The sequence below is a fragment of the Sinocyclocheilus rhinocerous genome, unplaced genomic scaffold (assembly GCF_001515625.1).
Source record: "Sinocyclocheilus rhinocerous isolate Xijiao unplaced genomic scaffold, SAMN03320098_v1.1 scaffold1166, whole genome shotgun sequence".
NCBI classification, from domain to species: domain Eukaryota; kingdom Metazoa; phylum Chordata; class Actinopteri; order Cypriniformes; family Cyprinidae; genus Sinocyclocheilus; species Sinocyclocheilus rhinocerous.
Genome location: NW_015646356.1, coordinates 64689 through 79096, shown reverse-complemented (window position 1 = coordinate 79096; position 14408 = coordinate 64689). Strand labels below are relative to the sequence as shown.

The 14408-nt window shown below is 37.2% G+C and overlaps 1 protein-coding gene across 2 annotated transcripts in view; it reads right to left on the bottom strand.

The window, feature by feature from the left end:
• Nucleotides 1-14408, bottom strand: part of LOC107707577 (FAS-associated factor 1-like) — a 72962-nt gene that overhangs the window by 7069 nt on the left and 51485 nt on the right. For both annotated transcript variants that reach the window (XM_016511643.1, XM_016511644.1), the window contains exons 14-18: nt 13109-13245; nt 12087-12175; nt 6753-6833; nt 6465-6542; nt 3063-3278 (exon numbers count right to left, since the gene is read on the bottom strand). In XM_016511643.1, coding sequence (XP_016367129.1) covers nt 3063-3278; nt 6465-6542; nt 6753-6833; nt 12087-12175; nt 13109-13245 — 601 coding nt within the window. The remainder of the gene's footprint in view (nt 1-3062; nt 3279-6464; nt 6543-6752; nt 6834-12086; nt 12176-13108; nt 13246-14408) is intronic.

Sequence of the window (14408 nt, the reverse complement as noted above, 5' to 3'; positions counted from 1 at the left end):
TTTTATCAAGCAGTGGTTTTGCAACTGGTTTGGTCTGGTGACCCAGACTTTGGACATCACATGATGACCCCAAAAGATTTATAAAGATGAATAATAAAAAGTGACCTATAAGCCACACTTTATAAATATATAATACATACATTTTTATATTATATTAGAAATTATAATATTGCAATTATGTAAAGCTGACATGCTGACAATTATGATATTGCAATTATGTACAGCTGACACGCAAAAAATATTGCTACATATATATATATATATATATATATACTACCAGTCAAAAGTTTGAGATCAGTAAGACTTGTAATGTTTTTTAAAGAAGTCTCTTATGCTCATCAAGGCTGCATTTATTTGATCAAAAATACAGAAAAAAAACAGTAATCTTGCAAAATGTTGTTACAACATAAAATAATGGTTTCTATTTGATTATCCTTTAAAATATAATTTATTTCTGTGATGCAACGGTGAATTATCATCAGCCATTACTCCAGTATAAAGTGTCACATGATCTATCTATCTATCTATCTACACACATACATGTTATATTTTATATATTACAATATTCGTATTATACTATATATTTCAATTTTAAATATTCTGCATTTGTCTATACTTTAAGTGATTGATATATATATATAAAACAATATACAATTATAAAACCATTTATGAATTTTTCATGAATTTATATAGAAAAAGTTGCCAAGCTCATTCATCCTCATTTCATGGTTAGTTTCATCTTATTATCTGCATTTAGCTTTGTTTTCTCTATTCCGAACAGACCTGTTACTCATTTTTGGGTCAGAACCCACCAGCTGAGAAGCCCCGTTCAACAAGCAACACACATGAGATTAGATTACTCATCCAAGAGATCCTCACGTATCCCGAGTTGGATAACTTTAAAAAACAACAGAAAACAAAAAGAACTCGTCAGATGATTGGAGGTCCCCTAAGCGCTGGTGTGAGTGGCAATGTGACTGTGCCATGACATTAATGAGTGTTATGAATAGAAAGGGAATCCTGAGGCTGCTTTTCTAATCCTTCCTCACGCTCTCGCTCAGAAGAGTGCAGGTGCATTGGATCTGTCCATCAAAGAGAAGAAAAGAACAAACAAACTGACAAACACAACCCTCGCAGGCCGCAAATGAAACAAAAGCCTTCAGACACTTTTCCATCTCTCTCTTTGTAAACTCCTCTGTTTAATCACTCTCTTATTGCTGGCAATTATCTTGGTTTTGGATGCGGAGAGGAGAGGAGGTGGGGGGGGGGAGAGAAAGAGAGAGAGAGAGATGAAGTTTAAACATTTGTGCAGAATTACAAATGCAATAGTGCTCATGGCCTAATCCTGTGGGAGGGATAGAGCGAGTCTGTGGCAGAGATGATTTTAATTAGAAGAGGCAGAGAGAGAGAGAAAGAGAGAGAGGATTAAACTCAAGCACTGTAGTCACAGTCACAAACACAGCCTGTTTTTTCCTGCTTTTGCTTCCCTCCTTTTGCTGGATACACATTTCACCCTCCGCAGAAACACGCAACTCTATTCTCTTTTGATTTCCAAACAGAGACTGTGAATAAATGCAATACAACGTGTGAAATGCTGTTTGTTGGGTGTGAGGCTGCCCGAGTAGCAGTGTTTAAGGTGGACGTTGAGTGTTTATGAGCACGATAAGGCATTTTGTGCGTGTTTAAAATTGTGAGTTTGTTGGGGCCCTTAACGCTCGTCCCCAAAGGGTTTGGATGGCATGCTGTCTGGGCAGGCCTGCGCACATCTCTTGATTAATGGAAAGCCCATTTCTGTTTCCATGCTGTTAATTAGTCAGGTCGTTAAGAGCAGAGCTTGTTATCTACCTGCTGCAGAGTGCACAAACGCAGCACTTTAATGACACAAACACACTCACACACAGGAAAAAGAACTGCTGACTGTATCTGAAGTAGCCAGTGCACCTTTCTGCTTCTGAGGACCGCAATTAATATTCCGTAAATGATTTATGCACTTGTGGATAGATCTAAAAAAAAAATAAAGGAAAATAAAGGAAAAATAAAATACACAAGAGGAAAAGAAATACTAATTAACCAGGCATGGCTTTTAATTAATGTGCAGGTGTGTGACTATCTGTGGACTTGTACAGTACACACACACACACTCAGACTAAGATGAGCAACAAACTTCTGCCACACGCTGGGATTAACTAGCCAATTATACACTCTATTTTTCCTGCTGAGCTGTAACACTCACACACACTCTTCGCACACACGCACGCACGCACACACACACAGTTATTAGTGCACCGCAGATGGACAAGAATTAAAAGATATTCACCATCAGTGGGGCTCTAGACTAATATCAGTCATGTTCCAGCATGGGGAAAGTTGCCCACAGAAAATATATTAAACAGGATGGAGGAGGGTGTTCCAGGACTATGTGCGCACTTGGGTACTTATAATAGCTGTTATGAGTGGGGTAATGGTCATGACCGATATCATTATGATATACATGTGTTACTCTAGTTATTTGCACCCAAATTTGCAGAAAAATGTCTTCAGTAGTTAAAAACAATAACTAAAAATATATAAACAATGCTTCCTTTTTTTGAGAATATCCTTAAATATCCTTTAAAGAAAAAAAGTGATTCATAAATACACAATAATAATAATAATAATAATAATAATAATAAATACATTAGTGATATACACACTTTATATAAAATGTATTAAACAATTTATTATATAATAATAAAAATAATATTATTCATAATTTTAATATTCAAGTTATATATACACACATATACAGTTAAAATAAACAAAATTAATTATATATAATTTAAATATAATACAAAATGTATCCATTGTGTCTTATATATAGCACTAATATGTCATTTTAAGAAACTATAAGTGTATATTTATGCATTTATTCATATTTATTTATACTGTATTTTAAAAAGTGTAAAAAGTTTTAGTGTAAGTTTAAGGATTATTTTAGGGTCAAAATGCATATAAATTCGAAGACATTTATTTGAAAACTACATAAATCTATAGTAAATGTTTGTGTGCATGTGTGAACTCACATTTCTGCGTGGAAAGGTGGTGAGCAGTTTGAACTCATCGGATGGGTAGCCCTTGGAGGCGACGAAGTCAAACAGGACCTGGAGTTTACAGCTGCCCAGGAACTGCCTTTCCAAAAACTTGCCGCTTGGCGTCCGGATGCGCAGCTTGCTGATTGGCTCTCCGCCCTCCTCTTTGGGCTCTGGTGGCAGGGCTTGCTCCAATGAGAGACGGATAGCCTGCGCAGGGGACAGCAAAACGGTAACATTATGGCAAAACAATCGTATCTCATGAACTAACCACTTCATAAATCTTCTGTTTGGAATGTGAAGGTTTAAAGCTCATTTAATATTAAAATGACTATAAAACCACACTACTGTACCACATAACATATATATGCATGGATCTTATTAAATTGCAGCACGAAAGTCATGCGTCAAAGGTCCTAAATTTAGCGCTCCATCACAGCTTGAACGTGCCACACAAAAAAAAATCTTTCCATTTTGCACGTCATAGAAATATCACACTGTAAAAAAAAAAAAAAACGAGTCAAAAGCGAGGGACGGGGAGGGAAACAGCGAGAAGTCACATACACATTTAAAGAGAACAAGCGCGAAAGCGAGAGGGAGAGGTGAGGGAATTGCGCCGTCTCTAGTGACACGGAGCACGACCTGCCGCTCCTCTGGGCTTTTCAACTCCAGCTTGTTGTTCCTGTTGTGACACTGGGCAGCATATGCTGTGACAAAACACGCAGGCTTTATTTACACACCATAATGCAATTATATTTCATCAAAGTGTACAACAGTAGCTCATTAGCAGCAGGTGGCTTGTGTGAGCGCGTGCCGGCCCCGCTCCCTTAGGTAGGGGCCGCGTGTAAAAAGCCCTCTGGGGGTCGAACAGCGTCTCTCCCCAGCCCTGTTCGGGATGTATGTGTGCACTGTGTGCTTCCTGGTCCCGGCGCACAAAGGGCACTGAGGAGCATCCTTTTCACTGCGCTAAACAAACAGAGTGTGTGTGTAGCACCTGACGGCAGAGAGTAATGACATCACCACTCCCCCTCGGCCTTTCATGCGCTGTCTGGGTCACAAAAGAGTCCAAATCACAGAGCATTTCCCCTCTCTACTTCTCTATACACTTCTGCTGATTGTTTCCCTCCAGTGCGCCTATTGTGGCCACAGACCCACCGAGGTGCTGTGGTTTGGGCGTGCGAGGGTGCGCGCGTGCTTGGATAGACTCCAGGTGGAGAGCATCTTACTGCCTTGTTTACACACACACACACACACACACACACAATGTCACAAAAATGACGCACGGGAAGAAGCGCAGATACACGCACGCCACATACAGCCAAACTGTAACTGCTGCTGAAAATCGCAGAAATGAATGTACGCCATTTGAATCTAATCTTACGTTAGGTTAGGTTAATTACGATTGTGTGCGAATCCAAACGATGTCACGAAACGTAACAGGTGACCTCTAAGGTGCAGGAATCGAAGACATGTCACCCGTTTCACAGCTTGGAGATTCACGTCCAAAGACGTGACGTTTCAGCATGGAAGGGGGAAAAAAAGCAAAAATGGTCATTTGAAGTTTAGTGCAGGTGATTTTATCTGTTTAAACGTGTGTGTGTGTGTGTGTTTCAAACCTCTTCTCCCCTTGGGTTCATTACAGACGGCAGGTGAACAACTTTAGACCCTGCTCTCATTAAAACACAAGGCTGCTGCTGAGTTAACAGCTCACACACACACACACAGGACTGACACAATTACTTCGCCTCCAGGCCGTCTTTGTGTTTACATCTCCACAATATGCCTCATATTAAAAGCTTTGTCCAAGACAAGCATTAAATGAAGCTAAAGTGAGCTATTGTAGGGTATCGTATGTTTGAAGGTCTATACTGTAGCCTACACACCACGTCCTGACAAGAATGGTACCATGGCAATAGGAGATTGAACTAATCATGTGCTTTTGTTGAAGCCTAAAAGTGACAAATGATCTCATATAGCAGTTTCACCTGAGCTGGTCCGGTTAGTATTTACTGCTGAATAAACAGACGATAATCTGGCGACACTGGTGTGGTGGCTTTTTTGTGTTTTTGGTGAGCAAATATCTTATTAAAAAGAGTGTGTGTTGAACTTGTAAGCACACTAAATGAACAAGTACACTTTGTGCCACAAACTGTCTTTAGAAAGAGCTCTAAACCGCACCATCTGTAATAAATTTGAATGTTAATACGGTGGTATTGTATTCTGCTGATCAGCTGATAGGGAAGGGGTATATTTGCTTACTCCTACATCTACAGGTGAGATTTAACTTTCCGTGACACTTTTTGATGCCGTCTTTGTGAGAGTGTCACTGCTTTGACGTGCACCTGTCGTTTTGTACAGCTCGTATACGGGGCGATAGCGCAAACACTGCAGGAGTACGCGGGCGGATTGCAAATAAGTATGTGATTTGTGCAACAATGTAAACTGTGTGTTTGATGAGAGTGGTTATGACAGGACATGAAGCTTTATGGCTGTCACTGCTATTTGTCATCTTATGAGGCGTGAAATCCCATTTAAGTGACATGTTTAGAATATCCATAAACACATTAAATGTCAATGTGAGTGAAACTGTCAGGTTTAAATTTGGACTTAAAGCACGGGTGTCATTTTTGTGCTCATTTTTTTCGGCTTCAATGGATCAGAAAGAGTGGTTTTAAAGATTTAAGATGTTTTCAAAAGCATTAATGGCTCTTTTGAACCAATTAACTGGAACTAACTGGTAACGCAGAGTAATTGTAACATAATGCAGGAAATCAGTCATATTTGGCAAGGAAACAAAGCTTCGCTGGGCTCTACGTAGAATAAAACAAGGAAACTAGTAGATTTCTGTGAATTCCAGTTCTTTTACAAGGAAGGATCATGATTACATGGCCTGTATCGTGCTACTTTTAAGGTGAATTATTTAGGGTCATTCTCAAATTTTCTTCTTTTCACCAACCTTTGAGAGCTTGTCATATAAACCGTGTTATTGAAACAGTCACCAAACCGGTGAAACGCAAAGTTAACCTCACCTCTCGTTCTTCCTCCTGCTCTTTCCTGATTCGCTCCTGACGGACTTGCTCTGCCTCTTCTCGCTCTTGCGCTTCTCTCTGAAAAAAAAAAAAATAATCACATTAACTAGCAACATACTATCTAAAATACCTCAATAAGAATTTTACACAATCATTCAGCAATTATACTTCTAAATTAAATGAAAATAAATATAAATAAATAGATAACTTTAAATAAATAAAAACAAACCAAAAAAGGAAATCGGAGCAAAAAAGGAGCAAAAAAGGACATTTAATATCTTGCCAAACCTTTACCTTTGAGAGCTTGTCATATAAACCGTGTTATTGAAACAGTCACCAAACCGGTGAAACGCAAAGTTAACCTCACCTCTCGTTCTTCCTCCTGCTCTTTCCTGATTCGCTCCTGACGGACTTGCTCTGCCTCTTCTCGCTCTTGCGCTTCTCTCTGAAAAAAAAATAAAAAATCACATTAACTAGCAACATACTATCTAAAATACCTCAATAAGAATTTTACACAATCATTCAGCAATTATACTTCAAAATTAAATGAAAATAAATATAAATAAATAGATAACTTTAAATAAATAAAAACAAACCAAAAAAGGAAATCGGAGCAAAAAAGGAGCAAAAAAGGACATTTAATATCTTGCCAAACCTTTTTACGGTCAGCCTCCAGAGACAAACGATAAGCTTCATCCTGCTCTCTTTTGACCATTTCTCTGGCTTCACGTTCATCCTGAAAGAAAAATGAGGGTGAATAAAATTAATGTCATGAACTAATCATCTAAAATTAGAACAACAATTTTTAATTTCTGAAATGAATATGAACATTAATATTTACTTTTTTATATGCAGGGGGATCCAAAAGTAAAAAAATAAAATAAATTAAAATAAACTTGGAAGTAAACAATAAAAGATTTGTCTAAATTGAAGACATAATAATATAATAATAATAATTATTATTATTATTATTATTAATAATAATAATATTAATAAAAACCATTAATAATAATAATAATGATTTAAAAATAAGTAAATAAATAAACTAATAAATAATTAAAGTTTTAGGTCTATTTATAGGTCACTGATTGGAAAAGCAAGTAGATACTGACCATGTGAACTAACTTGTCCAAAAGACTTTTAACTACTTACTAAAACTGTTTAGCTGATAATATAATTAGGAAAAAGGCATTTTTCTAGTAGTCTCAGAATTTATTTATATTATCACTAGATTTCTATTATCTACATCCTACACCAGCTAGCCAATAAGAGCATGTCTATCCAGATAACAATCCCACTGGATCTTTTACGTATGAAATGGTTCCTCGTCATTGTCAACAGTAATGGCCACATACTGAATACTATTGTGTTGTCGGACACACTAACTGGGGACGACTGAAAGAGTATCTTATAGAAGTGAATGCATGGAGTTCCTCTACATACAATGGACGGGTTCTTTTATTATTGTGAGTGTGTGTGTGTGGATCCTGTTTGTTAAAACCCAGCTGCAGGTCTACCTGCTGAGACTGAAGACTGTGAATAACTACTGTTGCTTTTGTGCAGTCAGGCTCGTGCGATTGTCTGCGGCCGCTTTTAAGACTAAGGGTCTTTTCTCCTGGCTGGACTTTGTGTGGAAATGTGAAAAAGAGTTGTGACTACACAGAGCAGAGGAGAAGAAAAGGAAGGATAGAGAAGAGAAAGGAGCGATAGAGCACAGAGGCTGATCAAAGGAGAGATACATCCTCAAATTCTATTCAAACGAGCTGTAAAAGAGTGTGTGAAATCCATGTTGTGGTATAGGAAGAGTTTGTGGGCTGTGTGTGGGTCTCTATTCGTAAAGTCAGAACACTGAAACAACTCGGGTGTATCGGGATTACAAACAACTGGATCTTTTATCTGAGGGCTGGAAATAAGAACAAATCGTACAAGGCAAAATCTTTCAAAAGGACTTTCAAAAGCCACTGTTATAATAAAGCAATTAGTCATGAGAGGCCATGTTTTACACTGAATTCGCCATAGATAAGTGTTGTTAGATACAAGGCATGTCAATAAAAACTTAAGGTTAAAAAATAAATAAATAAATAACTAATGGCCTCTCACAGCTTACTGGGTTCACGAAATGGTGACAACAACCTTATTATGAAAGAACAATTACATTCATTTTTACTAAACAACATTAACAACATTAATAGTCGCCATTTTTCCACCAAGTAGTATAGTTCATTATCCAAAGAGCAACCTAGAGCAAAAAAAAAAAAAAAACTAATTATAAAAAAAAAAAAACTGGTTTAGATGTTGTGACTGGTCATACCATTGATATACCAATTTAAAATTCCTAGTAAAATTAAAACAAACAAATTTACAATACAATTTACACAAAAAATATATATATATAATGATAATAAAATAAGGTTTAGGTGTTGTGACAGGCCATCAAAATGTCCAGAAAATTTACAGCCAGTCTCTTTTGGGAAAATCTAAAATGTAACATTCAAAATGATTTCTATAATGCCCTTGACTAGCAATATCAAGTAGCAAATCATAATTCATGGCTGTCATCCAAGCTAAAATCTATTCGCCATTAAAAAAATAGCAATGAATTTTAACATATAAAGTTAATGATCAAATTCATAAGTAGTCCAATTTGACCAATTTGATTATCCATTTACTCCACTTGTATCCTTCTACATAAACTAAGCAAAGCATTCTTTCAATGCTCTGTCAAAGAGAAAAAGAAAGTGTAAGTTGAAAATAATTAAACAGGGTGAGTACAGAATGTGAAAGCTTTCTCCCATGTTTTTTTTTCTCTGTTACACTCTACATACAGTGAGTCAGTGCTGTGACCTGTACAAGAGCTAATGGAGCAAGCGTATAACTAACTATTTTACTCCTGACTGCACAACCCCAGGTCATGTCACTTACACACAGAGGAATGCTGGTGTGATCTTGGTGGATGAGTGTGTGCTGTCTGGGTTTGCCTGTTGATCCAGACAGTGTATGTAAGGGGTGTATATCTGTCCATACAGATGGACAGACACACACAGGTCACTATGAGTCACCTGACTGTATGGGGCAGGAATGACACACACACAGGGACATTTCGGTTAAGGACTTTAAAGGGCAAACCTAAACTGCCTCAAATGGCAGGCTGTTAGTGGTGGCACAACAACAAATGCTTTCAAACACTCCCACACATTTCTAAGGTGGCTCACTCATTTGTGTACAAACACAAGGTTAACAAAAGATTTGGGTTCAAGCATCACACCCATGATTTGAAATGAGCTGTAATCACCAGCTGTACTTTAATCAACAAATTTAATTTAAAACAAAGTCAATGCTACAATACTTTGACCCTTCAAAACCATTCGTAGTCTGATTTTCTTTCCTTTCTAGTGAACGTAAAACATTCAGTGCAACCAGTATGGTCAAACTCGCAAACTGGTTCTTTTTGTTGAATCAAAAACATTTAATGCAACAGGTGTAGTTAAATATCAAACAATGAACCCTTTTTTTGTTGTTGTTGACTCAGACATTTACAGCAACCAGTGTAATCCAATTCATGGAGACATGACTCTCTTGAACCAGTTCTTTTTGTTGAATTAAATATTTTTCATCCAACCCCCAGTGATGTCCAATTCATTAAGAAATTATTCTTATGAATCGGTGGTTCTTGTTGAATCAAAACAAAAAACCAAAAATCAGTGCCACCAGTTTAGTCCAATTCATAAACAAAGGACTTTTATGAACTGGTTCTTTTTGCTGAATCGAAAACCTTCTGCACAACCAGTGTAGTCTAATTCAAGAAAAATTTATGTTTTCTCTTTTTGAGTTAGTCCTTTTAATTAATCATTCAAAACTAATTTGAATAGTTTAGACATAACTCAAATAAAGAGCTGGCGAATCAAATTGAAATGTGTATTGATACCCAACCCTAGGGAGTAAATATTATAATTTTACATATTTTAGGTAAACCTCATCTTTAATTTCTACCACATAAACTGTTTTTCAGTGAACAGAAAATGAATGGAAAACTTTCCAGCTAAGGGCCAAATGTGTGAACTACATAAAACGCAAAATATCTCCTCTGCGTTTCCTCTGGCACCTCACTAAACCCGGCTCCCTGTTTGTGTCCGTTCACATCACATTTCCTTCACAGCCAAACAGATTACAGCCATTAATTGCCACGAGGAGCAAACCGTCAATACACTTCCAGCAGAAATCCATCAATCTGTCAGAGTTATTCAAGCGCTCTGACTGAGGGAAGCAGAAGTGAACTACATAAAACGCAAAATATCTCCTCTGCGTTTCCTCTGGCACCTCACTAAACCCGGCTCCCTGTTTGTGTCCGTTCACATCACATTTCCTTCACAGCCAAACAGATTACAGCCATTAATTGCCACGAGGAGCAAACCGTCAAGACACTTCCAGCACAAATCCATCAATGTGTCATAGAGTTATTCAAGCGCTCTGACTGAGGGAAGCAGAAATTTCACAGCCTAATGGATCTAATGGAACGGATACAAATAACGTTTTTAACGGAACTTATTCACCGAGCCGGGAAATCGGCCTAATAGCAGATGGAGACTGAACAAATTACCTGGAGTCTAGCAGAAATATTTTCACACTGAGACAATGGCAAGGAATATGACAATTATGACATGGCATAAATATTTTGTTCACATCACATTTCCTTCACAGCCAAACAGATTACAGCCATTAATTGCCACGAGGAGCAAACCGTCAATACACTTCCAGCAGAAATCCATCAATCTGTCAGAGTTATTCAAGCGCTCTGACTGAGGGAAGCAGAAATTTCACAGCCTAATGGATCTAATGGAACGGATACAAATAACGTTTTTAACGGAACTTATTCACCGAGCCGGGAAACCGGCCTAATAGCAGATGGAGACTGAACAAATTACCTGGAGTCTAGCAGAAATATTTTCACACTGAGACAATGGCAAGGAATATGAAAATTATGACATGGCATAAATATTTTCTGTTGCTTTTCGTGATTGATAATTATTCAAAGCATCTCATGCAGGGGTGCGAACTGAAAAGAGAATGCTGGGACGAGGCATGAAATGTCATGACTTATCAAATCATCGAGTCAATGTGCCTCAGGGGGACAGTAACCTGTGTTTGCTGTCTGAATATTTCCCACCAAACCACAGACACGAACATTAACACACACAGGTGGAGAAAGATGACTAATTAGCTCAACTCAAAGAAGTGTGGACAGACCTGTCATGACATGTAACAAAACTTTAATAATTAGTGTTTTTAATTAGGCATGAAGTTAATCTCCTCTTGAAAGTTGCCACAGAGCATAGAGATCCACTATTTGGAATAACCTTTCACTTAAAACTGTTTTCAATTCATTTGAACAGATGGACAGATCTTGTTTGAGCTCTTTGTAAGTGCATTTGTTTGCAGACCTAGCATTGATTTTAAACAATCTCATACCGCATGCAGACATGACACACCAAAATCGCATCCTGCCAGCATTGTGTCGACTTCACAAGCACAGGCCACCGCAAGCTTACATTACACAATTGTGCTTTTTCTTCCATGGCTTGTCTGAAAAACAGACAAACACACAGACGCAGGCGGAGTGTCTATTCTTACCCCTGTGTGATGGGCCGACTCGTATGAGTCAGACAATGAGTGGTCATCTGCCCCAACATGCCCCTTTTTGTGGCCTAAAAATATGACTTTGAATCTGCCTAATAAAAAGCCTCTCTGTGCTAATCAGTGTCTGGTGTAGTGAATTACAAGTAGCGTGCGTTGCATAATTTTTGGAAGAACTGAGTTTATATTGTCACGATACAATGTGGAATTGATTTTTCCACAAAGGATACATGCAGTGCTATCTTAGAATTTGGCCAAACAAAGCATCTTAGAGGCAGAATAATTAAGTTGCCTATTTTTGTTTCAAAAATGAGACCTTAAAATGCTGCCTATGAAGAGAGCTCATCTTTGATCTCACCTCATCTTTGATGTCTTCTTGCTGCTGTGCTGTGAAGATCTCCATGGCTCCCATGAGTCTCATCATAAGCTCATCCACTGTTGTGTTGCCTTCATCACACAAACAGAAAAACAACAACAATCAAACTGTAGCAGACTTATCTAATTTTGCAGTTCTTCATACTTTGAGATGCATGCAAAATGTTCCAAATGGAAAATAATTGCATACGGCATGACATGAGACACGTTGATCTACAATTACATTTTTATTTTATAGATTTTTTATTTGAAAAATAAAATCTGAATTACTATGAATTATTAATATGAACGCAAATCGATGCTAAAAAGAAATTCAGTAGACATTTATTAATTTGTTTAAAGATTAAATAATTAAATTATTTATGTTTTTATTAACAATTTCATTATGTATATAACAATTTATTTAAATATATTTTGAATAATTTGGCCCTCCAGAGACTAAATTGAGCCTAATGTAAACCTAAAAGTTTTATAATTTTGAAATAAATAAGAAACATTAAGATGTAAAATAAATAATAAATACATTTCTTGATCACTAATGAGACAAGTACATTTGTGACAGGTTTTACACAAATTTGTGGAGTTCAAGGCCACTCAAGCTGCTGCTATTATTAAACCAAAGATTTTCTGAAATTCTGAAAGGTAATCTTTCAATTCTACCTCAAATAGTTATGTTGACAGTATTATTTTTTTCTATCCATCCATCCATATATGGTCTCAGATTTTCTGGTAGTACTAAGTAAGTTTAATTAATTGATGAAGTGTTTTACACAAATTTGTGGAGTTCAAGGCCACTCAAGCTGCTGCTATTATTAAACCAAAGATTTTCTGAAATTCTGAAAGGTAATCTTTCAATTCTACCTCAAATAGTTATGTTGACAGTATTATTTTTTTCTATCCATTCATCCATATATGGTCTCAGATTTTCTGGTAGTACTAAGTTTAATTAATTGATGAAGTGTTATCTATAATTTTATTTGTAGTTCATTTAGATATATATTTTACCTTGAATGACATTTAAAACTTCATTTGATGTCCGTTTGCCCATGACAATTAAAAGTAATGGGAACTGGTCAGTCTTGTACGTCCGAATGGTCTGTGCAACAACACTGCCAAAGTGCCTTGTACACATCGTGAGTAGTCTAGAAAGAGAGTAAGAGAAAACAGAGAGAGCCAGTAATTTAAGTGGACAGTGGACAGCAGTTAGTAACACCAGGTGTTTTAAGCATCTCATCAAGGACGGCTTCGTAATTGGAGTGACACACTCTTGTCTCCTTCTCAACCCTAGCTCTTGAGTGTGTGAACCGTAATATTTCCCCATCGCCTGAACGGACAGAGGTGTGGCACAGTATCAGACCATCTGCTGGGGCCACAGGGCGTGGACTGCTCTATGACTGTTTCTCTGAGAAAACAGTGTCTCGATCACAATTATCATGATACTTAAACTATGCATTGATTTTCAATGACACAGTTGCACAGCAACAACAAACAACAGAATTCCAAGAATTTTCCTGGAGTTTTTAAATACTTCTGTTGATTTACATCATATTAAAACTAGATTTTTTTTTTATACACTGTCTTCAGTCTAAGTCTACCGGATTTATTATTATTTTTTTTTTTTAACTCTTTTATCATCCACAAGCAAAATTCTTCAATAGCCCAGCTGTCCTCAAAAAGTCACACGATTTGAGGTATCATTTACACCTGTTGCAAAACAGGACAATACATTTTATACTTTGGATAAGGGATTTTGTTATTAAGTATATTGCTGGAAAAATAGCCTTGTGCACATCTCTTCAACATCTCCAGTTTGAGTCCTGGCTAGTGTTTCTTTCCTGATCCCTCTTCTCCTATCATATCCTGCCTCTTCTCAACTGTTCTTTAAACAAAGGCAAAAAAAAAAAAAAAGGATGATCATGCGTTTTCGTGTGGACAGCGAATCCGTATATTTTCTGAAACGACGATGTCATCAGCCCATGTTTCGCCCCTAGTCAGACACCGCTACGTCACGTAACGGCAACAAAAACATGAACAAACACTGAACGATTGTCTTTTTATTAACTAACATTAACACAGATTAATACATGTATTGTTCCATGTTCGTTTGTATACCGCAAGCAAGGTTTATGCGCATAGTCCAAGTCTTCTTCTCCGTTTTTAGTGTATCTCTGTGGCAGAATTACAGCGCCACATACTGGTCTGGCATGTATACTACATCGTTTTGTGTCGGTTTCGTGGTTTCGTGTGGACGCAGATATTTCTTGAGACGAGGGGGAAAAAAAAGATTGGATAGGGAAAGCTCTGG